Below are 27,816 nucleotides of genomic sequence, written 5' to 3' on the forward strand. Positions count from 1 at the left end.
GTCTGGGATGCCTGACTTGCCACTCTTTGCCCTTCGACCCCCCTTTGACCTTTGTCTCTACTGGTCTTCCCTTTTTTTTCGGATTCAGCCCGAGGATTACCTCGATCCTCATGTCTAATTTCTGCAGGCCAAAGTATGGCATGTAAAACAGCTACTCGCTAGCTTTTCATTGAACTGTTGAAGTCGGTCACGTATATCAAGATGGGTTTTACCCTACGATCTAGACATCCACGTACAGCCTTTCAGACTCGACCTCTCCCGCCCTGACAGCATTCTTAACCAATCCAGCACACAGGCAAGGACCTGCAGTCAACAACCTGCAGTCCTGCAGTTTGCACGCTACCGCGCCTGCATATTACACACCTACAGTCCCTTATTCATACTCCAATTTCGAGACAAAACCATGCCGCATCCCCACATCACCCACAGAAAAATTTCACTGCAATGATCAACAACGTCCCATCACGTACCATATTCCCCAGTGCTAGTAGTAGTAAACCTCCTTCCCAACCCGGTAATCGGCCAGTTGTCCTGGCTAGCGATCCTAACGCATGACTGCGATTCTTAAGATCGAATGATCCATATTTTAGCCCCTTGCTAGAATCTAGTTGAAGCTACGGAGTGAAAATGCGTAGTTTTGGTGTACTCTCGATCCTGGAATCCATGGTCATTGACAATCTGGATTGATCTACTGGAACTGAAACCTTGATAGGGCTCAATATGCTGGGAACGAACGGGTTGTCCGTGCGGAATGCGGAGTGCGGCCGCACCGGACTGGGGATCAAGGTTTGGCTTGTTTCACTTCTTCGGAGGAGCCTATTGTGGAGAACGAGTCGAGAAGGAGGGTTGACGTTTTGGGAAGAAACTCCGAGCGGGAAAGTCTTGACGACAGGGGGAATAAACCGTACGGCTTTGCTATCTCTATGGAAGAAGATGGATATTGTAAATGAGAAAATACCGAAAATTACAGTACTCTGGAGCAGGAATGATTATGTAGACCAAGGTGAAAGGCAGTCTTGCAATGGCTGACATGCCATCAATCTAAGCAACTTTTGAATATGCAGACTATAATCGGAAAGACATCATAATACTCCGTGCGATCATGGCAAATCAATCACATCAACAGATCTACTCCTCGGACTCCTCCTCGGCCTTCTCCTCCTGCTCCTCGGCGGCCTCGTCGTCCTCCTCGAAAGTGTTGGAGGGCACGCTGTACAGACGGATGACAGGGCGGTTGGGGTCCTTGATAAGGACGTACTTCTTGACCTTGTCCTCCTCCTCTTCGGCATCGAGGGCGCGGATACGGTCGACGATAGTACGGACGATACCCCATCCGTTGCCGAGGTTCAGGTTCATCTGGGCAGCGAACTCACGGGGCTTGTAGCCGACAACACCAAGGATGACGTGGGAGGTGGCGGAGCGGGGGTTGGCACGCGAGACGAAACCAAGCTTCATGGCGTCGGCCTTGGCGAGGATGGCCTGGGTGGTCCAGCGGGCGAGCTTGATGCTGTTGTTCTTCATCTCGGTGGCCACGACGGCACCGCGCTGAGACCAGAGCTTGCTGCGCCAGTCCAGAGCGCCACCGGAGCCGGGGGCCTTGCTGTCGAACTCGTTGAGAGCCTTGACGATCAGCTGCTGGTCCTCGCCGCTGACGGGGTTCTTCATGACGGCGTCGACCTCGGTACGGACGATCATGTTGAGAGGCTCCTCGTCACCCTGCAGGGACAGGTCGAACCGTCTGTACTTGTATCCCTTGGAGGCAAGAGGTTCCGTCTCCTCGGCGGCATTGTAGAAGGGGTTCGGGTGGCTGAAGGTGACCTTGGACTCCTCGGATTCCACCACGGTCTGCAGAGCAAAGTTGTGGTTGATGAATGTGGCCTCCAGAGCAAGAGCACTGGGGGTGTTGAGTGACTCCTGCTTGCCGGAAGAGTCAGTCGACTCCATAGGGGCATCCACGGCGTTCTCGTTGACGGTGACCAAGTCGATGGAAGCACCCTCGCGCTTGTCGAAGTAGATCTTGTTGCCCTGGTGGACAATAACGATATCCCACGAGTAGAGACTGCGAGGAGCGCACATGAGCATGGACAGGATGTCCGAGGTGGCGAAGACGGTCGCCTCGTTCTTCTCGGCGAGCTCCTGGATAACAGGATCCTGAGAAGTGGTGACGTTGTAAGCGGCACGTTCCATGGCCTGCAGCTTGCGCTCGGCGTTCTTGACGGGCGCCTTGTCGTAGGACCGGTCGTAGTAGTAGAGGAAACCATAGGAGTCCAGATCCTCACCCTCGGGAGCCTCAAGGTTCAACTTGGACAGCCGGTTGAAGTCAACCTCCTCCAGCATGGTCCAGTCGGGACGGACGTTGACCGAGGGCTCACGGGTTCTCTGCGGCTTGTCATAGTCCTTCCAGCCAAAACGACGGCCACGGTTGCCGCGTGCAGAGCGGTTGTCGTAGTAGCGATCGCCGCCCTGGCCACGGCCAGCACCGACTCTCTGGAAGCCAGCGCGACCACCTCTCTGGCCGACACCACGCTGACCGCGGCCACGGAAGACAGTGCCGCCACCACGGGCGAAGGTACGCTTGGTCGATGTGCGGGTGTTGTCAACAACGGAGAAGGAAGACTCGTCCTCGGCGACCTGGATGTTGAACAAGCTGGAGGTGCCTGCGCCGTAAACCTGTTGATCTGGTCGGGGTCAGTACACCATCTCAAAGACGTGCAGGACAATTGGACTCACCTCTGTAATTCCGGTTGTAGGCCTGACGACCACCCCTGTCACGGTCCTTGCCATCCCCGGTCCAGTCAGCCATACGGCCAAGCTTGTCACCCTTTGAGAAGGGAGCGTAGGGAACACCATCGAGCATGTTGTCGGAGGGAGTGGCGGGGCCCCAGGTGTCCTCAGCGGGGAGGGCAGCCACGAGTTCTGCAATGGACATAGGCGCCATGATGTCTGATCGATACTAGGATAGATACCTAGTGACAGAAAACGTCGGTGGTATCAAGAAGAAACGGCGAACGGTGTGTGCGCTGGCGGCGGGACGATTCTCGCGATCCCGAATTTTTGTGTTGCGGGTTGTGTGTCCCTGTGGCTGGTGGCCTTGGCTGCATCAGCCACACTCGCTTTGAGCGCCACCAACACTATACCTAATTGGGAATATCTAACTCCTTACAGTGTATAGCTTCATCATTCAACCTGCTCTACTCCATAGTCTGCATTGACAGTGAATTAATACTGCACGATCACCAGATTCTATAGTAGTAGATCTATTTTATATTTTAAAACAAAAAGTAATGTGAAAAAAAGTGAAAGAAAATTAAGGTTAAGACTAATATGAAGGATTATCAACCTCTTACTATTATCTCAGTTCATTCGTATTATTCACTGGCCTTGACTCTATTCACTCTGTCCATTGAAAGCAGTGAATGTCAAGTATTGAACATATTATATAGAGCCTCATCTTCCACTTCTCATCTCTCCAGCTCCATCTCCCCATCTGCCAGAAACCCTTTTCCAACATCCACCATGCGCAACGCAGCAGATGTCGAACCACAATTTGATTTTAACTCCATGGACATACCCGATACTAAACAGAGGGACGCAGACCCAAAAGCAAAGAAAGTGGAAAGCACCAAGAAGAAATTACAGGACGTAATCAACCTCGAGGACAATGACGAATGGCTTGGACGGCTTCGTTCGGAAATGGTGAGGTCCTGGTGGGTAGATTTCTGGAATAATCACTTGAGGCAAGAGCATACGAAGGAGCGAGGCAAAAGGATCGTCGACTTTTAGAACTGGATCTGAGCGGTAATTCGCACGCTGTCCTGAAGTAGAGGATGCCACAGCCCAAGAAAGGCGACTGGGACGCTGCGGATCACCTGGCATGCTTTCACTCTAATGTCAGGAGCATCAACCTGCAATCATGGGAGGGGTTTCTTCTTTGGTAAGAACTTCTTATGAGATTATAGACAGGATCGTGTGGGCCGTAAAAGGCTGGTTACAAAATGGACGCACAGTTATACATCAATAAGACATATGGTGGCACAGCAATCATGGGAACAAAACGCGATGGAATGTGCTCTAAGCCCCACCTGGCAATGCCTTTTCCAGATGCCACCTAAACGATGATCCAGGCGAGGGGATTGCTGTAAAGACAAAGGCCCAGTCAGCGGACGGACAATCAAAGACGAAAAGGCCAGGGGTGATCAAAAATGGCACAACGACAACAACAACACAAGCCACTACCCAAGAGAAGGACACTGGCGACGAGGAACTCGATGAACTCAATAAAGATGGAAAAGACGATGATATTCCAAGTCTGAAAGCACCCGAATGGAAGACTGAAATGCTGAACACAAGACAGCAGGTGCTCCTTGAAAAGAAATCAGATGTCTTCAATTCAAGAGAGATGTTTCTGGAAGTTTTGCAACATTATTGAGGCACTAAAAGACGTCGAACTAGCCCCAGATGCAGACCATGGTTATGCCTGCAACGAGTGCGCATCTTTTATCACCTATAATTGCTCCTGTCTCTTGCACTGCAACTCGCCAAGTACATTCAGAACATTAGCTCGCATTTTGGCATCCTCGGTAACATGCTCTCTCTCGCCTTACATTTTACCCGTGATTTCATCAACCCTTTATGCTTGGTTTATGACTCTAATCATTGCTTAGAACTCTCGTTTCTGCACATGATTCAGACCCCATTCGCCCAGCTATCCAAGAACGGGTACGTGGGACTAGCGAGCGCCACCATGCAGATCATCAGAACCAAAACAATTCAATTATTGTGTCAATGCTTCGCTTAGGTCCCAATTAAAGCCTCAGAATGGAGTACTTTATGCTCTATGCAGCTCTTTATCATTGAGACTCCATAGACTCTGTAGATCGCCCGTACCTTGCTGTCGATCATCAGCTTATCATTGATCCGATTCGACGCCAGCCCAGAATTGCCTTGGGGTTCCAGATCCACTGAGATAAGGAATTCCCACATGAGTTGCTGGATCACTCTATTCCCTCGAACTACTAATCTTTTGCTGAAATATTGGATTTACCTATTCTTGGCCTTCTGTGCCGTCCGCCTCCGAAACTGCTACGGACCTGATTAAAACGTTCCATTGAGAAACAGTGGCCCCTGGGGACGCTCTTCTCAGTGCCGAGTTTTGATGTATCCTTGGTTCTCGGTTGCAGCATTAATGTTCTCTATCTATTCTCAAACTCGTTCCGCTTATCTTGAATCCTTTTATCGGCAGATCTTCTCTAAACCGAATCTTGCAAATGTGACGCTGGTTATCAGCGCCGTCTTTCCGGTTGAATATCGTTGTATACTCACTGGGCCTCGTGGCCCAACCTCATATTTCCGGATGTTCGAGATAAGGATCATGACAGCATGATTGGATTAAAGGACCATCTCATATATTCCCTCAGAGGGCTCCCTTGGTAACTTCCTTTGCCAGTGAGGATATAAAAACCTCGAGATCACTAGAGGTCCTTCTCACAAATCAAGACACTCTCCAACCGAGTCTCTCAAAAATCCTCTATCTCCGCATATCTCACCAAAGCTATCAACCCATCCAATATGAAGCTCTGCATTCTCACCTCTCTCACACTTGTAGCCGTCACCGCGGCCATTCCTGTTGAGGATCCTACCGCTTCCGCGCTGAAGTCGCAGGTGGAGGAGATCGCTGGCCAAGTCCATGGAGTTGAGGGCCAGGAGACCGCCACAGATTTGTCCCAATGCGTTGAACCCAAACTGTGCTGCGGCTCCTTGACCACTCCCCTGGACCCCATTTTGGACCCTATTCTGCTCACTCTTGGCATCAATGCTGCCCAGATAGTTGGTTCCGTTGGACTGCTCTGTGAGGTGACCCCAATATACTCTGCCAATCAACCTGTGCTAACGGATTTGCTGTAAAGGTCACCCATGGACTGAAGAATGTTCCTCTGCTCCTCAATGCTGCACTGAGGCCAACCTCTTGGTATGTCTCTTCCCCAGATTCCATTGGCTCTTGAGAACCATCGGTCCTAACTTAGATCACAGGGTGGTACCCTTGCTCTCGGCTGCTCTAAGCTTTAAGTACGCGGTCTTGAGGTTCAAGAATATCTATCAAGTGTCGTCGCTCAATTTGACCATTTGAGTGTCGAGCCCGGATAGAAGGTCAGGAAATGAGTGCGGATTTGCCATTCGATTGTACTTATATAAATTTTGATTTTGTTTTAATGCTGGTATTTCTGGAAGAGAAATTGATTCACAGCTGATAAATATGCTGATTTTTTCGAGCAATCTAATCCTCCATTTATCTTAAAGGTCCCCATTAAAGCGACCTGATTAAACACAACAAGATATACTTCAGGTCTCCTGCCCACTTCGAAGATTAGGCTATTGCCTTGATAGAGGACCCCCCTCCCTCTGTTTTGAACCAATATACGCAATTGACGGGACACGAAGCCTACAATGCATGGAGATTAAGATACGGCCAATCAGTTCTTGTTGCCAATCAACAATGTATCAGACTAATAAACATGCTACATGAAACATCCAGTGACCTACACAATGCAACCTATAGTACGCAAGGCAATCAATAACAGCTCGACAAGGTAGACACCCCAGTAGCCATTTCTTATTCCTTCTTTAGAAATCTTTGGTCATCTGCCATCATTGCATAACTAAGGTATTGCATTACAGCCTGATGCAGCCTTGCACCCATCCATCCGCCCCTGTTCCAACTCCTATGCACCACGTCGCCAACGATCTCCAATCCTATCTACTTCCACCTCCACGGCATCCTGTCCCCCATATCCGCCGGCAAATCCGCATCGAACACCCATCCACGCATCCATAACACGAACAAGCAAACAAAGACACCGCATTATCATGGGCCGGTCACTTAATCTCAAGCAACGAGAGACGAGATGCGGCTCAATCAAGCAAGAACACCACATAAATCAAGGCTGAATCCAACACCATGCCTAACTAGAACCCCAGCCCATACCCATAATCAAGGGGATCAGCATCGCATCAGCATCAGCATCACCCGATGACCTGACCAGACCCAAACCAAGCCAAAGGCGCAAACGAAGCAATGGTTGAGCAGTCATTCACGAACCGCTATATCGACGAACAGAAGCTACTGGCGCTGCTGAGGGCACGTTTTCCCAGGAAGACCTACACGGTCCAAGTAAGTATGGAGTACCTACTCGTCCATGTTCCAAGACTCTGCCCTATGCCTTGTGGAGTAGTTTGGATGAGTCCGCCTCGTGTTTGTTTCTCGCAGAATCGTCCCCCCTGTCTGCTTGCTTTGACTTCCCGTCATCCCGCGTCGCCTGGGGCTGTGCAAGCCACCACCCTGCAGTAACAGGCTAATGCTACTCGCAGATAAAGATGGGCATATGGTACATCTCAGCGCCGCAGAGTCTTACACAGGTTGGTTGGCTGCTCACATGCAATATTGGAAGGGATGAGTCCTTGATGACTGGACGTCGATGACGGCTTTGTTGGGTGCGTCTGCGTTAAAGAGTCACAAGGCGCTAATATTGCTTTCTCGCGCTAGGATGATATTTTGTCATGTACCACTCAGCCTGATTCTGATGGATCGGGCTGACACATGTACCCTCTTATTGGATCTCTAAAAGTGGTGGCTGTAGGAGCCTCGGAACGAAGGATGTGGATTGCACAAGTGTGTTCAACAGCATGGCAAGTTTCGCAAGGGGTGTTGCTTATCATTGCTGGAGATGTCAGAGACGGGTTGATACTTAAAATGCTCATCCCCATCGTTAGCGTAGCTATGGCTTCTATCAAGTATGGTTGACAGCTCATATACGCATATCGTCTTTCTCTTGTGCTCTTTTGTTCTTGTGGTAAATCTTAGAAATATACGTTCAGGCATCCTAACATGAGCCGAAGTTGTCCTTACAGCCCCACCCCCTTTCGAATCGTCGAGGGGAAATATATGGATCCCCGGAAACTGGTGAAAATGCTCAGGAAAGAATATGGTCAGTCAAATTTTCGAGTAGAGGTGACTTGCCATTTGTTCGATGAGCAATACCAGGAAAATCCTGATCAGTTTGCAACAGTTACGCCTGGATCAATACAAAATTTACATTCCCGACCATCAAAGAGAGCAAACGTCGGTTTCGATAGATGTGAGTGTTGATTGCCTTTTCCTTTTGTGTTTTTGTTTTTTGTCAGCCTGCTCAACAGACTGATCTCCAATACAGGATATGATCAATGACTGCCGGGTGTACTTTTAGCTGCAGGCCGCGCTGGACTGAACATTCGAAACATGAGGGCAAAGACTCAAAACACACTGAATACGAGGTTTTCAATGAACCGACCAGAGAGAGATTTGGACCTACGGGAATCTGCATGGGTACATACCGGTGGAACTGGTGGCACACCCCTAATACGCTTGCTTCAGATTGTTCTGCTTCGGGCTCCCAATCAGCCCGTCGGACGACTTCATATTGCCTATATTCGGGGTAGCTTGTACGATGATATAATGGAATTGATTGGTGGCTGGTCACACCATATACATACCTCTCCTCTCCATGGGCATCTTCTGATCGTAGCAGTCTTCCCGGAGGCGATTTCTAGGTCTGCATAGCCCTGGGTCATCGTGACGGTCTGACTGCCCACTTGCATGAAACAGGGATCATCATTGAATTATGACCAATCATATATACAGGCACATGCCGTAGACCTGAGCAATACCAACCTAGTCGATAACTGATAAAGGAATTTCGTGGCGGTTGGTCACACTACCTAGCGCAGAACATGCCTTGGCCAGACAGGAAGCTGGCAGGCAGCCCCTCGTCGTTTTGGCCGAGTTTGCCGGTAGCACAAAGCGTATCGCCCGTAATCTTTCCCACCATCTTCAGCCTGATCGCCAAACAAACGTCGTCTCCGTAGTGCCTTAGTCTACTCCATTATTCTGCCTTCAGGGGCTGAAAGAGACAGAATACGGCACGGGCAAGGTGTCCGCCTCGTCAAATGGGAGTCATCACGATCTGACTCTTCAACGCGTGGTTAAAGAGACACAGGCGCCTTCTTGCGCCTCAACTAAGCCTCACGTTAAGTAAAGTAGACATTGAATCCTATGTAGTAACATACCAGAGTCACAGAGCTCGGCTCCTTGTCGAGTGGTATATAGGATGCCATGCCACGTATGCAGTCAAGAGCCAGATCGGCTGCGACATTATCGCACCAGACACCCCCACCATGGTCCGCCTGTCTGATCAGACTCGGGTCGATCAATATTTGATGGACAAAATTCAGTCCAGAAGAGACCGGCTCTTCAAGACCCATAATAATCGACCGCAACTGGAACTCACGTCAATATTCAAGTCGAGAGATATCAACGGCCGATGGTCTGTTCGACCGGAATCACCGGTCAAAATCAATGGCATCTCAGAGTTACGCCAAGTCGAAGAAGTACATCGGTCGAAGAACAGCTCTTAAAGGAATCCCTGCTAATTGGTAATTCTTCCCGTTACAGACGGACAACTATGCCTCTAGCTGCATTCAGATCTACACAGTCCGCCATCTACGATCTTGGACGACGCTGGACATCTCATACGAGACTATCGAGCACCTCTTAGCAGCCCATAATGTGTTTGATCACTTTTGGCGATGTATATTGACGTTTGGGATCAAATTCCAGGAGAATGAGTACGATTTCCCACCTTTCCGAGCGAACAACGAGCAAAATACGCACAGCCGAGTGGATGGTGAGGATCCCTGTACTCTCTTGAGTGCTTCTAAGAGGGAGGGGCGTTGACTGATGGGATAGAGCTCGCCTACGTGATCCGACGTGTGGAACCCAATAATAGTCCGACGGATAGAGGAGTGTGTCCATGGTCGATACGTCAAACGGGAGTTTACCACAAAATGGTATATCCCAACCGACATAGTCAATTCTCGATACGCAGCACGTCTGTCTTCATCCTCATTGCGCCTTCGCATGCGGCGGAAAAATCCATCGCGTACCGTCTCCCCGAAAACGTGTCTCAGGATGACACATGTCGCCAGGATTTTCTTATCCATGAATGCATCGTCAGGGACAGTTTGAAAGGCTGGATGGACTATCAGGCCTGGCTAGAGGCCGAGTCCAAACAAATAGTATGCTGCTGGCTTTTACTATTTATTGTCAGATGCAAATATCAAGAGAGATAACTAACCAAGATGGATTCCAGGCAAACCGAGTTTTAGTCCTTGATATCCTCCAGAGAGGAAAGAATGGGGAGCCCCGCAGCATATATGTCAGCGCCGAAGACCGGCAGCGTCTGAAGCAATTGGAAGATTACATCACCGATATGCTGGTTATCCTCCAGACAATGGTTGACTCTATCAGTCGTATCGGCAAGGCCTGCAGACGGCACTGCCAAACCAGTTGCAATGGCCCAGGCTCTTGCCTCTGTAGTCACGAGATCGAAGGATTTGAAGAGTGTGCTGCAGAAGCTCAGACATCTTTGAACCGCGCGAAAGTGCTAAGAGAGCGCGTTCAATCTACAGAGCAACTGGTAAGATATCTACCACCTCGAACCAGAGAATTTGTCACCCTTATGACCTGTTGCGCAGTGCTTGCACCTCTCAGATCTGCTTGCTTATGAAGAAGCGGCCGCTTTGACACAGCTTGCGTATGCCTCCCGTATTGAGAGTGAGGAGATGGTTAAGCTGGCGGTCAGTACAGACGGCCTTCATATATTTAATTATCCCTTTTAGACGGCTGACGACAAATGCGTTAATGTAGGCTCGAAGTGCTCGGGATGCCGCAGCGGTCAAGGTCTTGACGATCATCGGCCTCGTGTATCTGCCAACCACAATAGTATCAGTAAGTGAAAGAACAGCAAACGAAGGTTCTCATTGACACTAGGACAGAATTTCTTCTCAACGGAGTTTGTGCATCTCAACGACAAGGGCAATTTGCAGATCTCTCACCAAGTCTGGATTTTAGCCGTGGTATCTCTTCCTCTAACTGTGTTGACAGTCATCGCCTGGTGGCTGTGCGACCGATACCAAGTTATCGAGGCAGTGCTTGGAAGGAAAAAGGAGAGCAATTTAGAGAATGGGGGCAGGCGAGGTCGATCTGAGGAAAGTACACCGGCTCGGTTGAGCTCGGTCTCATTAGACACATTAGCTAGACCACGATGACATCGAGGACCGCGTCGCCTACCCAGGAAGATGCCTCTCTTCCTCCTTCAGTCTATCCATCCCTCGAAATGTAGTGACGTCTCTAGAAAAAAAGGCCGGACCATATCTGTATGGCTTCTGTAGGACTCTTCGGCCACAATCGGTATCACCAGTTCTTTGCCGTGTACGAAGGATCAGTAGCAAAAGAAACGATCGTTGACAAGCAGAGAAAGGCTCTGATGCTCTCAGCGCGGGGATAACGCAAAAGACTCGACTCACTCTACGCTAATGCAGCCGACTGCGCAGTGCATGATGTAGGCCATAATCGAGTCCTGTTCTCTTACACACCTGCTTACTGGCGCACCTACCTACGGTACTGAAGTAGGTACGGGATTGCGGCCAAAACAAATGAGTGCGCCCAAGCCGCACCTCCATTAGTGCGAATTCGACTTCAGAAAAGCGTGGCACACCCTCGAGCTGTCCGATAAAACGATTCAACTCAGACGTACCCGCAATTTGCCACTAGTTTTGACTTCGTCAAGTGTAAACATCGCTGGGAGAAGGAACGTCATTTTAAGAAGCTTGGAAGCAAAAGGTAGTCTTGAGAGCCGAAGCCGGCAATATGATTGACTCGTTCCTGACCTGACATCCATTGTAGGTATCCTGACTGGTCATCTCGAGAGGCAGTCTCTGTTCTTGGCTTTCTCACCCTGCACACACAGCCCCCGTGCCCGTTCTCGTCGCTCGTGGGTGTCAATCAACCATGCAACGGCAGATCATGATTAAATGTGACCATTTACATAAATTACTCTGCACTCTGACGAGCTAGTTCACCACTTCTGTCAATTCTTTCCCCGTCAACTGGTCATCACAACTCCATTTCTCCTTAGCTTTTCTGTTCTCAACCTTCGATCGCAGTCCCGCCATCGCCTTGTACGAATTTGCTCTCCCAGTCCTGTCATTTTATATTACAGCCTTTTGACCTGCTTTGAGGGATTTTACTCCCTCAGCCGGTGTTTTACTGATCTTTGCCCATGTTTCCTCTGATACTCTACGCCAGGCAAGGCTACGAACAATCGTCAAACAAATCCTGATACATTGAGTTTGTGCACCTTATACATTTCAACAATGGCTTTTCTGTGCTGTCTTTTTCAACCGTTCATACATTTGTTTCGACGCCTTCATCGCGACAAACAGTCTTCCCGGTCTGGAACGCATCCTAATTCCGATGATCATCCATCCTTCCCACCCGCGAACGTATCGGTCATTGACAGTCAGGTCAGAGTAGATGGACTCAGTCCGCATTACCCCCGCGCTCCTTTGGACCGTCAGTCCTCATCCGGACTACAATCTGATCGCTCCATCTCGAGGCGATCTTCCCTGGATGTGGCCTCTAGCCCTTTTAGTCCTCTTCACGAGCTTCAAGAGTCCTTATCCAGTGCGAGTATTGAGCCTGACAGTTCAGGGCATGTAGTGTATGTTCCACTGTCCAGTCTCAAAGAACTGATCACCGAATCCAAAGTGGAGGACATACTTCGTGAGGAGGGGTTGGTGCAAGGTCGCAATGCAGAGACAGAAGCCAGGAGAATTGTTCGGACGTCTATGAAACTATTCGCAATCCTCGTCAGCAGGAAACGAGGTGCTGATATCTTGAGGTTTCTGGATGAGGGGATAAGTGACACCGATCTGCCTTTCTTCATGAAGCCTGCAAGAACTGGAAGCGAGCGAATGACACTGCAGACAAACGGAGGCCGCGATATCAAGGCTCTAAGTGAATGGACTGACCCTGAAATTAAGAGCCTGGCGAAAAAACAATGGCGTATGTTGGCTCCGGTGTTTGAGCAGGGCAAACATTACGATTTTCCGGTTGCTCAAATCTTACCTTTCACGAATTCGGGACGAATTGAGATTGAGAGCGGCTTCAGTGAGGTCTTTCAGGCCTTTATACATCCTGCTCATCATACCTTCCGGAATTTTCCTGGTTGCCGAGTAAGTGGACATCTCTACTTTAGCGATGCCTGTGATAAATACCGCTTAACACCATGGCTTGATGGCTAGGATCGACAAGCCGTAGTTGCAGTCAAGAAACTCTTTTCTTTCGACCCTTCACGTTTTCAAATTGAGCGCGATATGCATATGACTCTTAGGAAAACGTCCGGGCCCCATCCTCATCTGATCAGTCTTCTATTTACCTATAAGGAGGGCTCCAAGTTTCACCTGGTATTTCCATGGGCAGACGTGAACCTACGCAATTATTGGAAGAGAATCCCACTCGAACAGATTGATTATCACAAAGTCTTGTGGTCGTTGAAGCAAATGACAGGCCTCGCAAGCGCGCTGTCTTTGATCCACGGGTTTCAGCTGCCGGACGACCGTCAGCCTGGTCGTTATTTCGGACGTCATGGTGATTTGAAAGCAGAGAACATCGTATGGTTCCCGTCTTACCCAGGATGCACTGACTCGGACGGAATATTGCAAATCACGGACCTAGGCCTGGCTAGTCTTCATAGCATCGGATCGGTATCCAATGGTGACCCGGCCGGCATGCTTGGTACCAAAACTTATAGGCCTCCAGACAATCATCGCAACCTACGCATATCTCGGAAGTGGGACATTTGGAGTCTTGGCTGCCTATATTTGGAGTTCATTACCTGGATAGTACTTGGGTTCGATGCTATCGTTGAGTTTGCCGAGCTTCGCGGTGCCGAAGGTGGTGAGGCGGATGAATTCAGCGAAGATTACTTTTACACGACTGATCTCAGAGGCATACGGCCATCAGTGAAGGCATGGGTAACCCGCTTATCAGAAGATGAACGATGTTCTGATATGCTTTATGATCTCTTGTGTCTGATCATGTGGAAAATGATTCGCATCGAGCCTAACGACCGAATCGATTCTCAACAACTCCACCAACAGTTACTTAACCTCCTTGAACAAGCATCGAGTAATGGAACCTACCTCGTCAGAGCTAGTGAAAGATCTCCAATCTGATCGCGAGATCAAAAGTCAACTGTTTTCTCCCGAGAGACCGCCGCTCCCCGATCCGCAGATATGTGACCTTATCTCGCTGCTGTCATATTAGTGAATGGCTTATATAGACGTCTTGGGAACTGTGGAACAGTGGCTATAACTGAACACTTGTATATGACTGTTGCATACATTAGATGTTAATTGGATATTTCTGCTTCGGTGTCGACTGTCAGGATCTGGACTTGGGTTGTCATACACTTGGTCGGGGTGCTGCATGAACATTTGCATGCTCAAAATTTTGCAAACCTTTCAGAGCATTTCTTTCAGAGCAGAAATCTTCTTTTGATTTCCTTTCTCCTTGATTATTTATATGTTTGTTTCGTTATGTGCATGTCAAAATAAGGTCGGTCAGAAGTCAGTTAGGGCACGCAGCATGCATCAGCAGATCCATGTGCTTTGCATCTGCATACTGTTCAGCTATTCGATGCAGATAAGTCATCATTTGTGATCCTACTTGTTACAGGTGATAGTACAGGCAGCCAAGTCCCATTTGTGTATGACATGTCATACATCCACCAGTGGCACATTGACAGCCGCACACGGAATTCCTCGCTCCCAGTGAGTAAAGAGCGATGAATCAAGTGCATTTGTCAATCTTACCACAATTCGTCGTTACCCTGGACAATTTGCTATATGTATGGGTGCCAGTCACTGGGCTAGTAGAGACTGGACCTGTACGCTTTCATGAAGACCTAGACGAGTGTTCCAAAACTTCCTCGACAACCCTCTGTACTCTCCTAAATGTGTATGACCGTATTGCCACAATATAGTTTGGATGTCGCATCTGGCTGCGAAGCAGTATTTGAACCCTAATCAAAGCATCCAACCGAGAGGCGATAATGACTTCAAGAATGCTTGAGTGAAATATAGCCGGCATCGGAGTGTGTGCGAGCCACCGGCTTCAGCGAAGGCGCTCGTTGCCCGAGGTATTTGTCTCCGTCCACAGCTGTGAGTGGCCAACGACCAATCAGGGACATGATGTCTGCGCAAGCCAGTGACATTCCCTACCTCAGAAACAGTAACATGTCAAGGCTAATTGACCCTGGCTATTTTGGTGTCGCCATCTGTGGTATCACAAACCTGTTGTATTTCGAGAGTGTAACCACCAGAGCTAGTCTCCCTTTATCAACATACGGTGGTAATCTTCATATGGCGCGTCAGTAAAACCTCCATGATGGACACTGACGCAGTCACTCGGGATGTCTAGGTACCGGTATGATGGTTTTGAAGGTGGATTCTGTCCTCTGAATTTCTTGAATATTTGTACCCCTGAAGGTCAGGTGAATGATCTAGCTGTGTAAGGACTAGTTTAGCCGTATGCCAACACATATAATTCAGCGTAAACAATCCATGCCGAGTAGCCATGTTGTTAATGCCAGGCTTGCCAGCAGTGCTTCACTATGGCTGAGAGCCAACGGCTCGTCCTGTCCGCACCTGAGCTCCTCGAATATATTCTCCTTTACCTTGATATTCAATCCCTGCTGACCTCAGCCCAGCGAGTTTGTCACTCCTGGGCCAGGCTCATTCAAGCTTCCCCAAGGCTACAGCAGGCCCTGTTCTTTAAGCCGATCCCACCAGAGAAGTGCCACGAAAAGTTGCGTAATCCACTCCTAGCGAAAGAATTTTGGGATTTCTTTCCCCCTCCCCAGGACCCATCCGGTGTGAGAGAATGCATCTACCTGACGCTGTCCGGGCCGGAGGCGAGTGAGAGGCGCCAGAAACTTTTCCGCCGCGAAGCAAGTTGGCGCCGGATGTTGGTGCAGCAGCCCCCCGCGTCTCTTGCCTATGTGCAAGCTACTTCTCCTCGCGGGGATTGGATCTTCAAGCACTATTATCTCCCATGCGACGCCGCTCCCATGACTCACTGGGTTAATGATCAGGTTCAGATGAATCTGATAGGGCTGCGGATGAATATGCTCTATGACCTAGTTTCTGAGAGCCTTTTAGGAGGCCTACGCCAGCACTGGATCTGCTGGGAGGGCCATATGCCTCCACAGTTTGGCCCGCTAGTTTATATAGAGGAGTTCATGCCCTTGGTCGAACAGGCGATACAGGAAGCCGATGTGGTGGTCATCGATCATCGGCGAACAATCCGGGCCGCGACTATACCATTTACCTGCTACTATTTTGCAGAAGGTGGACCAGACGTTGAACAGGATCATCCGGTCAGCTCTCGCAGTGATCCCACACCAAATCTGTGTATCGAGACACTGAACAGGGCCGGCTCGGACGTCAGTCGTGCCTCTGATCGTCGATCCAAGTTACTTTCTGCTTTTCGAACCTTGCAGTATCCTTTTCGGGATTGGGGGGTGGACTCTAACTCAACAAGGGTGTCTGGTCTTGCTTGTTTGAAGCTGCGGGAGGAGAAGTTCATCCCAAGGGAAGAGAGCAGCGACGAAGAGAGCAACGATGAGGAATGATATATAAAGTCCATTATCTATTAATTCTCTAATTCTCTCACCATCGGATGGTAAATCACAGTCTCGGATGAAGAGACTGTGGACCAGTCAGCACAACCAGAGCCACGCCTCGTCCCTATCAAGCAAGCACGGGTGGATGTGAACGATACACAGATCGATTAGCACCAGTGACACTTGAAAACCGGCACGAACAGCGACATGATATAGTTATTACTATTCCTACCAGAACCAGGTCACAGCCGACGGTGTGGTTGACCGCGTCCAGACGGTCGAGGGCCATCCGATGCCAAAGTATCGGACAATCCTCGCTCTCCCTGAGCTCCTTAACAATTGGCAAGAAAACCGACCCAAGCTAGTGAACCTGGCCTCGCATTGTCGCAGAGACCGAATCGAGCGTATTACTGTGCGAAGCAGAGTACAAGAACCCGTATCACTATGACAGCAACAATTTGAATCATTCTTGTGGGTCTCCTTCCTCTAAGGATAGCACCGACTACCGAGGCCATCGTGTCTGATCGGCTAACAAAGGCCAGAAGAAAATAATCCTTTGAGCAAGGCTTAAGCACAGGCTTTACTACCAATAAGCATTCTTTTATAGCAAGCTGGCTTTTATAGTGAAATCTATAAGTATTAAACTGTCTCATCTAATCTATCAGTTTCTCACGACTAAAAGAGTGCCAGATGCTATCTCAATGCAGTTCAACCTCCCCACAACATTAAAACGGCTCGGATTACCCAATAGTAAACGCATTGACTGATCACTTCAGTTCTCATTAGTAACCTATAATAATAACAAGGCCCTAGGTCATCACATGACAGCCAGCTCAGCAGTCAGCACTTGAGTGAAAATTTCCCCTGAATCATCCACTACATACATTGAACTAGTCAGATTGCCGCTGACATGGTTACATTAAATATTTGCTAATACATTGCTATATAATGTGGCTTAGACCTTTAGTCTATTAATATTTAGTGCCTGTCCTCGGTAGTTGGTACTGGTCTGTTATCGGTGATCCCCGTCGCAGGCCTTGCTAAGAGCAGTCTAGCACAGGGACTCAGGGTCCACCATAGATCGCTTCAGACTAGACTGGCCCTAAGGCTACCAGTCTATCGCATCATTCACACGTAGAATTCGGTGAGACAAGGGTCCACTTGCAAACATGTCCAGTTGGATGGAATGAGACATGTCTGCTTCGCTAATTGTAATTTGGTTAGACTGAGCTTGCGAAGTTTAATTTGGACCCTGCCCATGAGTTTGAGCGGAGTGCGTTGAAATTCCCCAGAATGGTAAAAGCACCTTACGATGATAAACTCGCTGTCATGCATATCATTTATAGGACTCTATTTTGTAGGTTCTGACTTCAAAAGGTGAATATTCTAGTTGCAGTGTGACTTCTCGATAGACTACTAGCCGTTTGTAAGGGCTTGGCCTTGATTTAATAGTATCTGCTATAGAGAATATAACCAGAGAAAGAGTCCTATGTTCGTAACAGCAAGACACTACCTCCAGCATCTCTAGCATAACCAGGGTCATCGACAAAAATATGCAGAGCCCTGTTGCCTTCTATCTCCACTCCAATTTGATCGACGTGGTCGTGCCGCGCGTGCGACGCATGCTGGAGCAAGGCAGTTAGGCAACTATGTTCTATCATCCAAACTCCACCAACTACCAATCACGAAGAATTGCTCACTCTGAGCTTGACCTCAATAAGGTTAGGAACAAGCCTTCCGGCGAATAACGCACTGCATCCAGTTGTTTCACAGTGCTTGGCTGTGATGTAGTCCAGTCCTCGCCGTTGACATGCATGCTGAGAAGAATCCAGCTGCCTGGAGATTTTACTTTGGCCAAGTCTGACGCGACGCCACGAAAATTCTCTGAAACACGGCGTGAGTATATCCCGGCAATTCGGGAGCCGAGTCTCTGTCAGGTAATGCGATGCTTCGGTGTCTGCCCTGAGGTTGGCGAGGACGCCATCGTGCGGCTATCGCTCCATCGGCTGTGATGTACACGTGCATATGATGAGAATTGCAAAAGAAGGATAGAAAATAATCACAGTTCGTTCAATTCATTGTTATCCTCGTAGACTCTCGGGTCTTGTTGTCGCTGGGATGCCTCTTGTATCTGTCTCTCGATGTCTCTTCGTCGTCGGGATGCGCGAATGAGCGAGACCACGAACATCCGCATGACCAGTATGACTACCAAGACGGCGCAGAAAAACGTGATGCCTCGAACTAGTCCTTGCGAGTGTGCAATTCTTCGATGATGACGGGTATGTCCGGATGGCATATGGCGCTGGTCATTGCTGCGGTTGTTAGACGGACACAAGCAATAGCAATGGAGGATGGTGCCTACAACATGAGCTGGCGGTTTGGAGCAAATCGGACGGACGAATCATCGACATAGCGGTGCGTTCTATCTGGCCCGTATTTTGGAGGAGAGGATGGATCTTCCTCGGGATTGAAATTGAGCCATCGTTCGTAGTCAGTCGTTGGCCTTCCTCTGGCCCGTAACTTTGACAGAGGTGGCATGATATTGACAACTTGTTGTCTTATAATATCAATGTTGGTTGATGATGAAATGAATGGATAGATAGATTCACAGTAGTGGTAGAGTTGGTTGTTAAAAGTGAACTGGTAGACTGAAAGTAGTCAGTTGGATGAGCACTTTCTTGATTATAACCTAGTCATTCCTACCAAAAGCTATTCTACGATCATACTAAGGAAAGAGACGCAGGGTTGACCAACAGATCCACAGGACTAGGCTGTGATCTAAGGTGAACATAACACTGCGCCAAGCTGAGACAAGGCTTCTCTTTGGTTGGTTGGGGGCTAGGTGGAAGACGAACAAATCACCCAGTCAGTTGAGGTCGACCAGGCACAATCAACGATTGATTCCCTTTTCTCCCACACTTCCTCTTCGATTAGAAGGATTCATATCTATATAATCTTTGCTCTAATACTATCTACCCCTCGGTTCTTTCCTGGCCTCAACTCAGACGCCACCATCACTATTTTCCCCGGTCAGGTGAGTTTATTTTCCAAAGATTAATCCCACGCTACAGTATATTAGTCCGTGATGGACTCACATTCGAGGCTCCTTGGCACAGACAGCCATATATTTTTGTGCAATGTCCTCTCGGCAAAAATAGCCTACGTAACTTTCTCAGGCTCACAGACACTGCCACAGGCATCCCGCTTTTCCGAAAAAGGTCCGCAATCCTAGGAACATGTCTCACTGTCACTCAAATTTGACTCAGCCATCTGGGCTATTTAAATGCTCCGGAGTCCGAGGGATCCCGCCAAGTTGTTTTAGAGCGCTTCCTTGTCTTGCAAGGTCTGTCATCCCTTCTATCTATTGTTTGGAAGCAGCCTCGATCTCATAACTGGCATACATGAAAGGTCCAGCACCCTTATAATCATCCTGCACCACGGGAACCGAGATATAATACTAACAACCGTCAGACTATTTTCTTGGATCAGATATAGGCCCGTACTCACCTCGAAGGTTCCATTGCTGCCCAGACTGCCGACCTGCACTGTGCCAAGCCAATTCAGCGTGCCATTCGCATTCTTCTCCACGAACTTGTCCACCATGAGGTTGTACGCCTTCTTCGCAGGAGCCATATAGTCTTTGGAGCGGATATATCCCTTGCGAATGCCCTTGAGGAATCCATACGCAAACATGGCGGTACCGCTGCTCTCGATGTAGTTGCGGGGGTCACGCGGGTACTCCCCGTCCATTATGAGCCACCATCCACCGGACTTGTCCTGTGTCTTCTTAAGGGCTTTTGCCAGGGACTGGAAACGACGGAGATTCTTCTGATAGCCGGAATGCGATCGGGGCAAGTAGTCGAGTATGTCGACCAGCGACATAAAGTACCAGCCCACTGCGCGGTCCCAGACATGGGGTGCGCCGCCGGTAACAGGGTCTAATGGTGTTAGGATCATCCGGTGAGGTTGAAAAGTCCTGTCAGAGACATACCTGCCCAGACTGCCACTTTACTCTCGTCATATCCGTGCACCAGCAATCCGGTCTCCAACCTGCAGTGCTCCTCGATCAGATCAAACTGCAGCATGATGTCGTCCCATGCGGTAGCATTGTTTGGCTGGAACCACGCGGTGTACTGCGCATAGAAGTTCTCAGCCATGTAAATCCCGTCCAGCCACATCTGATTCGGGTACGTGGGCTTGCGGTGCCAAAACCCACCCGCCTTGTTGCGTGGGGTGAAGTTAAGCTGCTCGCGGAGGGTATCAGCCGCAATTTTGTACCTGTCATCTCCCGTCTTGGTCCAGAGCCAAAGGAGGTTGAGGCCAATGCGGATATCGTCGAGCGAGACGGTTGACCCGGGGTAGTTGATTAGCCCGCCGGAGGGGTCGACAACAGCATCGACCTGCGATTTGATGTAGGTAAAGTAGCGTTCGTCCTTGGTCTTGTTATAGGCGAACTCCATACCGGTGTAGAGGACGCCATTGGCGTAGTTGCGGGACAGGGAAATGTTCTTGGTCATGAAGGACGAGGCCATCCATTCGGTATAGTTGGCCGCCTGGGAGAGGCCGCTCAGGGCTGCTACGAGCAGCGCGGATTTGCTGATTGAAATCATTTCGTGTGACACTATCTTACTCTACCATATACAACCCTGCAGGAAAAAGGATCACAATCCTCTCGCTCTTATACCAGGTTCCAAGAAACTCCCAAGACATCTTGAGGATTGTTTATATTGCCTCGGGCCGGAGAAAGGAGAGCCAAGACCCCTACGCAGACGGAGAAATGTCAAACGGAAAATTAGCTAGCCATCTTGGCATGGAGCATCCACCAGAGTGGTGGAGAAATATCAAGCATCTTCACAGTAGTCGTCCGTCATAATATCTGGTGTGGAGATTGCGGGGTGTGGGGTTGCTGATAAAGAGAGAAAAAAAGTAGGGAGCAAAAAAAAGTGTCTGACAAGAGTGGGATTCGAACCCACGCCATCATACGATGATGAGGAAACTCTGGGAGTTTGGTATTAAGGTGTACCTTAACCTCACGCCTTAGACCAACTCGGCCATCTTGCCTTCGATGTCTGTTTGGCAGATATTTGAATATAATAGAATATCCTCAATTTTGGGTCAATCAGTTGGGGCTGTTAAGCAAGATATTCTTCTACGCCAATACAGAGCATACCAAGCGAACCTTATGTTAGCTAAAACTAGACTTAGTGATAATATCCGAAGACAGGGATATCCTCACTGGGTACAAGTAATGGTGGCACTAATAATAATAGAACCACAGCCACCTCGGTAACAAACAATGAATAGCCAGTCGCAACATACATTTCTTGCTGGGATCGCCGTCAGCAACCAGGCAGCCATTTTCCGGAACACATATCTTGCCGTCGACTATCTTCTATCGATCATCCTCACCAAACATAGAAACACAAGAAGAGAGACAACAGACAACACAAAATGACAAAACCACTTACTGAAACGACCCCCTCCTCCCCCACCATCACCCGCTCCACCACCACCAAAACAACCTTCACCAATCTCACCCCCGCAGACTCCATATTCCGCTCCACAGTGGAAAACACCTCCATCGCCAGGACAGCTGATGCTAAAAGCAGCGCCAGCATCAGCATCAAACGCAGCAAACTCCATTCCTGCACACTAACCAACTCCTCCACCCGCCGCTGCACCCTAACCAACACGACCCTCCTCAACGTCCCCGCCGCCCGCTCACTCGACGCAAGCAACTCCTCACTCTCGAATATCCGCCGTCTGCGACGGAGCGAGATCCGCGCCAGCACGATAAGCGATAGCGCCGTCCGGCGGAGCACCGTTGTGGATTCGAGCGTGAAGCACTCTCTTCTCCGGCGGAGTAAGCTGGACCGCGTGGACATGGACAAGAGCAGAGTGAAGAGGGCGGTGTTGACGGACTGCGAGGTGAGTGAGTGTGTGGTTATCGGGACGGAGTTTAAGGGGATGAGGTTGAGATTTGGGGTATGGAAGAATGGAAGGTTGGTCGGGAAGGTTGGGGAGGGGGAGGTGGTTTTTGAGGAGATGGAGGTAAGTTTTCTTCTGGGGTTGGTTTATGCTTATGCTGATATGCTGCTAGAAGGGTAAGAAGGGCAAGGCTGTTGTGCCAGATGCAAATGAAAAGGTTGAGAGGCTTGATTACAAGGTTCTACAGGAGGAGAGCGAGTCAGAGGACGATGATAAGTCCAGTGTCAGTGATGAGGAGGCGGAGCTGCCGCCGCCGTATGCGCCTTGATTTGTTGACTATGGTCATGCAGTGATGACATGTGATTGTTATGTACGTTATCCGTTATCCAGCAACAACATACTGCTTGTCCGTCTTCAACTTGCTCAAGGTCTCATTGCTCAGCTTCAGTGTATCTGCCACGATCTGCCGCGGCGTAGATGCAATCCATTGCCCTAGTGCGATGTCTGTATACGTTAGCATGACTCAAAAGACAGAGTGGAAAGGGAGTTACGCACCAGTGAACTTGTCTGCCTGTAACACCTCAAGGAACAACAGATCCTCGTCCCCCGTGTTCTCGATATAGTGACTGTTCGACTGAGGAAAGTAGCCCACATCCCCGGCGCGGTAGTCAAACGTCGTTGCCGTACTGGGTGCCGAGAACAGCGTCGCGCGGCCCTGGCCGCGGATGAAAAACGTCCACTCATCGCTGCTCGGATGCCAGTGGATCTCGCGCATCCCGCCCGGCTTGACAGTCACGACGGCAGCAGAAAAGTTACTGGCGATGGGGAAGGTGGCGGGATCGACGATCTTGACTGATCCGCCGGCGACCTCGTGGGCGGGCTGCTCGGAGAAGTGGTACGAGTAGCTCTGCGTTCTGGGGACGATGCCGGCTGCCGTCGAGACGTTTTGGGCCTCGATGTCCTTGGGGGCTGGGGTGCCGGGGAAGATGTACAGTTCGTCTTCGGGGATGTTTTCGAATGCGGTGATGGGGACACCCAGGTTTTTGGCGAGGACTTCTTTGGGGTTGTGTGCAAAGACTTCTGAGGCCAGAAAGGTATTATCCTCGGAGAAGGATCCATCATCGAAGACGAGAAGGAATTCGACGCCTGTGTCGAGGGCTTGAATGGAGTGAGGAACGCCCCTAGCGGATTAGCATATTTGTCCATTGAAGTTGTGAGTTGTGACTTGGACATACGGAGGGAAGAACCAGACATCACCTTCGCTCACGTCGTCGATGAACGTTTCGCCATTATCGTTGACGGCCTGACGTCAGGTCAGCAACATCGACGACAAGACAGGAAAACATACCTGGATACGACAGGAACCATTGAGGACCAACGACCACTCCGCAGCAACATGCCAATGCAGCTCCCGATACGCGCCGGGCTCAAGCCTCATGTTGACACCTGCCATGGCTGTTGCGTCCGGCATGACGTTGGTATTCTCTTGTCGGGCCCATCCAGCCCCATCGTGGCCGAGTCTACCTCATAAGCTACCTACTTCAATCCGAGAGGACAAACCTACCTGTTATGACTGAGTCCTGTAATAAGTTAGCATGCGTACTATGACCCAAGGTAAAGACATACCCATTGGCCACTGCGCATTGATCGTCTGACCATGATCCGTCCCAGGAGGAGCCAGCTTATCACTGTTGATCTGATCATAGTACGTATTCCCTACCCCCGTTAGCACTTCAGCGTCCTTTCATGCTGCACAAACGACAACATACTCGGTCCCGGGTCCGTCCCTCCCAGATTCCCCCGTATAGGCTGGGGATTGTCCACGCCCTCAAAGTCAAGATACACCCCGTTATTGGCATCGTCCTTTTGCCCAGTCACCGGGGTATACTTGACCTCTGTCGACTGCTCCGTGATGGTATTGGAGGAGGAATAACCCAGCAGATCCTCCGAGCCTCTCAATGGAGGATTGGAAGGCTGGGCTGTGGGAGCTCCATTGGCACAGGGGAGAACAAGAAGAAAGGCGTGCAGAATGTGGATTGACTTCATTGTGGAGTCTGCTGATTCGGCTCAAACTGGACTTGCTGCGTGAGTTGACCCCCTTATATACCACATTTCAGTGAGGAGAAGAAGAGGGTCGAAATCGACAGTCTGTACCCCTCACCGGAGTCGATAGACGGATGCTACCTGTCCAGTTCAGTCCGGTCCATGCGTTTCGACTGGCGACTGTTACCCCTCATGAGAGAAGACCTTCAGGATAGCAGACAGGCAGTGGACCAGTCTGGTGGGGGGAGGGAGAACATTGCAGGCCAATGGGCCGCTTGAGGGGTTAGATAGCCTCTAGAATCAAGAATGTGACAGCTGACAACAGTGGGACTATTTCTTGTTCTGAGGTAGGACAGAAATATCGGTCGATACCTGCAGTACCAGTCAGTACCTTATCCAGGTTGATCCCAGTAGTATACACATGTACTTTGTACTCAACACCAACAACACATATCACCAAAGTACTATAACCAAACGTTAACATAAGCACAAGAACTGTCTCAACTCAATTCAACTCAAGACAACCAAGCCAGCCAAGCACCAAGCTAAGCCAAGCTGACAACACCCCGTCCCATCCTAACTCAGTACGGAAGCCTCCTCCGAACCCGATACTAAAATATAGGTAACCATAACCATAGAACACCGGTATATGCAAAAGCCGCTCTCCACCTGCACTGCAGCACGGCCTGCACTTACCCAGCACGTCACCACATCCTTACTATTGTACTATAGTAGCCATACTATAGAATTGGATACACTGTATACTATAGCAACGGTAGGAATAGTACTTCATATCCCCGCACGACGAGTCCCACCCGCTACCCAGAATAGATACACCCCTGCAGGATCTCCACTTCGCTCTCGCTTCGTAGGCTACATTATTTCCGGTTTCCAGTTTCTGCGAGGTGATACTGCGAGTATAGGATAGGTACGCTACAGCATGAGTATGGAGATCACCGTTGGTATGATGTCGATTCTAGAATTGAAATAGGTGGCGATGGGATGGTAGCCTACCTACCCCGCACGAGGGCATGTCCTACTGTACCTCTTGTGCTGAGGGAAATGGAGGTGCGCGGGATGCTGGATATATATTGGGTGTACGTATGCTTTAATCCTTGTAGCAAGACTAGGTTAGTCCGTTATGTGATCAGGCGCTAGGCAGCTGTGTCAATTGCATTCTTGTGTGGTTGCCTGTATTGACGGGGATGACGTGACTGGCAGGTATAGCTATAGTCTATGAATTAGGATATGCTGTATATATGCAATATCTATTGAACATCGAAGTAAAGCAATCATATCTCATCGCCGTCAGTCATTAATGTATTGCCTGTGTCATGAAACACCCTTTGGAACACGACAGTACTTCCGCGCTTCCTCCGGCATGGTCATGTATATAACATCTCGCACCTCCTTACCCACCTGCTCCACCGCATCCATGGCCCACAGTACATCCAGATGCTCATACTCTTCAATCACCTTGGAGTGTACGACCTGGACATGCGGCTCGCGTCCGTTCCGGAACCGTTGAAGGAGGCGCCGCCCGTCGACCAGCGCATCAGACCCGGCAACCCACAGCGCAAACGGGGGCGTCCGCGGCCCGTACCAGGCGGTGTCGGTCCGCGAGCCCGGTTGGTCTCCGTCGCGTTGCAAACGGAGATCCTCCTCCATCTCGGCAAGGGTGTCTTCCATCGTCGCCAGAATGCACCGCTGCGTCGCGAAGCAGCCCCGACCCAGCCACCACCGGATCGTCTCGCTGCTGATATACACCGGTGCGAATTGGAACATGCGGTCGCGCAGTCCGCGATCCCAGCGGACGTCGCTCCAGCCGAACAGGTGCGCAAAGACATAATACCCCAACACTCCGTAGATGCGAGGATGGAGGAAGCGGTGGACCGTCATCATGATCGGAATGAATGCGTGGATGCCGAAAATAGTCCGGAATATGTCAGGCGGTATGACTCGCATGAATCGAAAGTACAATCTCTCGATCAAAGGCCCGGCATATACTGCTGGCGCGAGGGCACAAAATACAGATATCTTGTCTCCCAGCTCCGGGCGATGGTGTTTGGATAACGCCACGAATGTCTGCGCGGTGCCTTGCGAGTGGCACACAAGCCCCAGCTTCTCGAACCCGGTCTCAAACAGTACCCGCGAGATAAGCGCGGTCAAGTCCAGCACGCCCATATGCCGGATGTTCCACGTCCACATCCGTGGATCGCCGACCGATAGCGTTGTATGCTCCGGCGTCGTCCCGCAGCGATTATTGCCTAACCAGACATCGTACCCGGCTTTGCAAAGATAGAAAGCCAGACTGTCATCGTCATTCACACAGAAAGCACCAGCGCTCTGCAACAGCCCATGAACCAGCAGAACAGGGTACCGGCGGTTTCGACCGGAAGCATTCGCCCTTCGTCCAGTAAACACGTCAGGGCCTCGCGGCCCTCTCTTCTTTTCAGACAACGGCGTATACTCCTGCGGGTTATAAACATGCCACAACGTAATAATAAACCCATCCTCCGTCTGGACTTTAAACGTCTCCACGTCAAGTCCCACCCTCCGCGCATAATACCCAACATCACAAACAAGCAAGTCCCTCCCGCCCTCCAAGGGCGGACACTCATCCGGCGCTTCCTCATCAACATCCCTCTTCGCCTGCCGCCGTTTCCACCTCCGAAGCTCCTCCTCTCGACTCAACTGCCGCTCGCGCTCCTCGGCATAGAATTTCCGCCGCGCGTTGGGATCTTCACCGCTAATCCTCATCCACAGATTCTCCAGCCGGGTCCCAACGCAACCCAGAAGCGCACCGATCACAACAATCCCCAAAAACAACAGCGACAGAACGAACGAGACACACCGCAGAGCCACGCAGCGCACCGTGAGCGCAAGCGAAGGCGGACTGTACGAGGGAAGCGGCGGGAACAGCGGGTGTTCCGAGAAAGTGGTATCGGGGTGGTGCTGTTGCTGCGGCTGCGATTGCGTTTGCGCGTCCCCTAGGACTTCGTCCGCCACCAATGCAGTCACTGCTGACTCGACCTTTTCGTCTTCGCGACTGGTCCTCAGGTTCCGTAGCTCCACGTCGGGACTGGAGCGGAGGAGGTTGCCCGTTGCTTTGGGTGTGGGAGGTCGGACGTCGATGGGTTGCGGGTCACTGTGGAGGAGGATCCTCGAGGACCGATTGTGTATTGTACCATCTTCAGCTTCCTGCGTGGGTTCGAGGCTGGCGCGCCGTTCTGCGATGCGTGATACCATCGACATGGTGTCAGGGGGGAGTTGATGTAGTAAAGAC

General features: G+C 50.1%; 7 protein-coding genes and 1 non-coding gene across 8 annotated transcripts; 3 read left to right on the plus strand and 5 right to left on the minus strand.

The window, feature by feature from the left end:
- Positions 1-1,128: 1,128 nt before the first annotated feature.
- ALT_3627 (eukaryotic translation initiation factor 3 subunit D) lies at positions 1,129-2,938 on the minus strand (the record flags this gene model as incomplete). Its single annotated transcript, XM_033556453.2, has 2 exons — positions 1,129-2,678; positions 2,731-2,938. The coding sequence occupies 2 exons, from the start codon at positions 2,936-2,938 to the stop codon at positions 1,129-1,131; spliced, it is 1,758 nt and encodes a 585-aa protein (XP_033412344.2).
- Positions 2,939-5,568: 2,630 nt separating this feature from the next.
- Positions 5,569-6,127, plus strand: ALT_3628 (uncharacterized protein; the record flags this gene model as incomplete). Its single annotated transcript, XM_089599609.1, has 3 exons — positions 5,569-5,853; positions 5,907-5,968; positions 6,031-6,127. 3 exons carry the CDS (start codon positions 5,569-5,571, stop codon positions 6,125-6,127), a joined length of 444 nt encoding a protein of 147 aa, XP_089455947.1.
- A 9,421-nt stretch (positions 6,128-15,548) lies between these two features.
- ALT_3629 (F-box domain protein) lies at positions 15,549-16,568 on the plus strand (the record flags this gene model as incomplete). Its single annotated transcript, XM_033556449.2, has 1 exon — positions 15,549-16,568. The coding sequence occupies one exon, from the start codon at positions 15,549-15,551 to the stop codon at positions 16,566-16,568; it is 1,020 nt and encodes a 339-aa protein (XP_033412340.2).
- A 3,352-nt stretch (positions 16,569-19,920) lies between these two features.
- ALT_3630 (glycoside hydrolase family 88/105 protein) lies at positions 19,921-21,169 on the minus strand (the record flags this gene model as incomplete). The annotated part of the gene is made up of 3 exons (XM_033556447.2): positions 19,921-20,016; positions 20,067-20,497; positions 20,551-21,169. The coding sequence occupies 3 exons, from the start codon at positions 21,167-21,169 to the stop codon at positions 19,921-19,923; spliced, it is 1,146 nt and encodes a 381-aa protein (XP_033412338.1).
- A 338-nt stretch (positions 21,170-21,507) lies between these two features.
- ALT_t080 lies at positions 21,508-21,620 on the minus strand. Its single transcript has 2 exons — positions 21,582-21,620; positions 21,508-21,553 (listed from the first exon to the last, which is right to left on the minus strand). It is a non-coding gene; the product is annotated as a tRNA-Leu (tRNA).
- Positions 21,621-22,010: 390 nt separating this feature from the next.
- ALT_3631 (uncharacterized protein) lies at positions 22,011-22,815 on the plus strand (the record flags this gene model as incomplete). Its single annotated transcript, XM_033556446.2, has 2 exons — positions 22,011-22,610; positions 22,660-22,815. 2 exons carry the CDS (start codon positions 22,011-22,013, stop codon positions 22,813-22,815), a joined length of 756 nt encoding a protein of 251 aa, XP_033412337.2.
- Positions 22,816-22,869: 54 nt separating this feature from the next.
- On the minus strand, positions 22,870-24,533 carry ALT_3632 (putative oxalate decarboxylase; the record flags this gene model as incomplete). The annotated part of the gene is made up of 7 exons (XM_033556445.2): positions 22,870-22,991; positions 23,043-23,668; positions 23,723-23,790; positions 23,836-24,007; positions 24,052-24,067; positions 24,114-24,203; positions 24,257-24,533. The coding sequence occupies 7 exons, from the start codon at positions 24,531-24,533 to the stop codon at positions 22,870-22,872; spliced, it is 1,371 nt and encodes a 456-aa protein (XP_033412336.2).
- A 1,329-nt stretch (positions 24,534-25,862) lies between these two features.
- ALT_3633 (putative ab-hydrolase associated lipase) lies at positions 25,863-27,785 on the minus strand (the record flags this gene model as incomplete). Its single annotated transcript, XM_033556444.2, has 1 exon — positions 25,863-27,785. The coding sequence occupies one exon, from the start codon at positions 27,783-27,785 to the stop codon at positions 25,863-25,865; it is 1,923 nt and encodes a 640-aa protein (XP_033412335.2).
- Positions 27,786-27,816: the final 31 nt, after the last annotated feature.

Source organism: Aspergillus lentulus (genome assembly GCF_001445615.1).
Source record: "Aspergillus lentulus DNA, contig: Alt08, strain: IFM 54703, whole genome shotgun sequence".
Lineage (NCBI taxonomy): Eukaryota > Fungi > Ascomycota > Eurotiomycetes > Eurotiales > Aspergillaceae > Aspergillus > Aspergillus lentulus.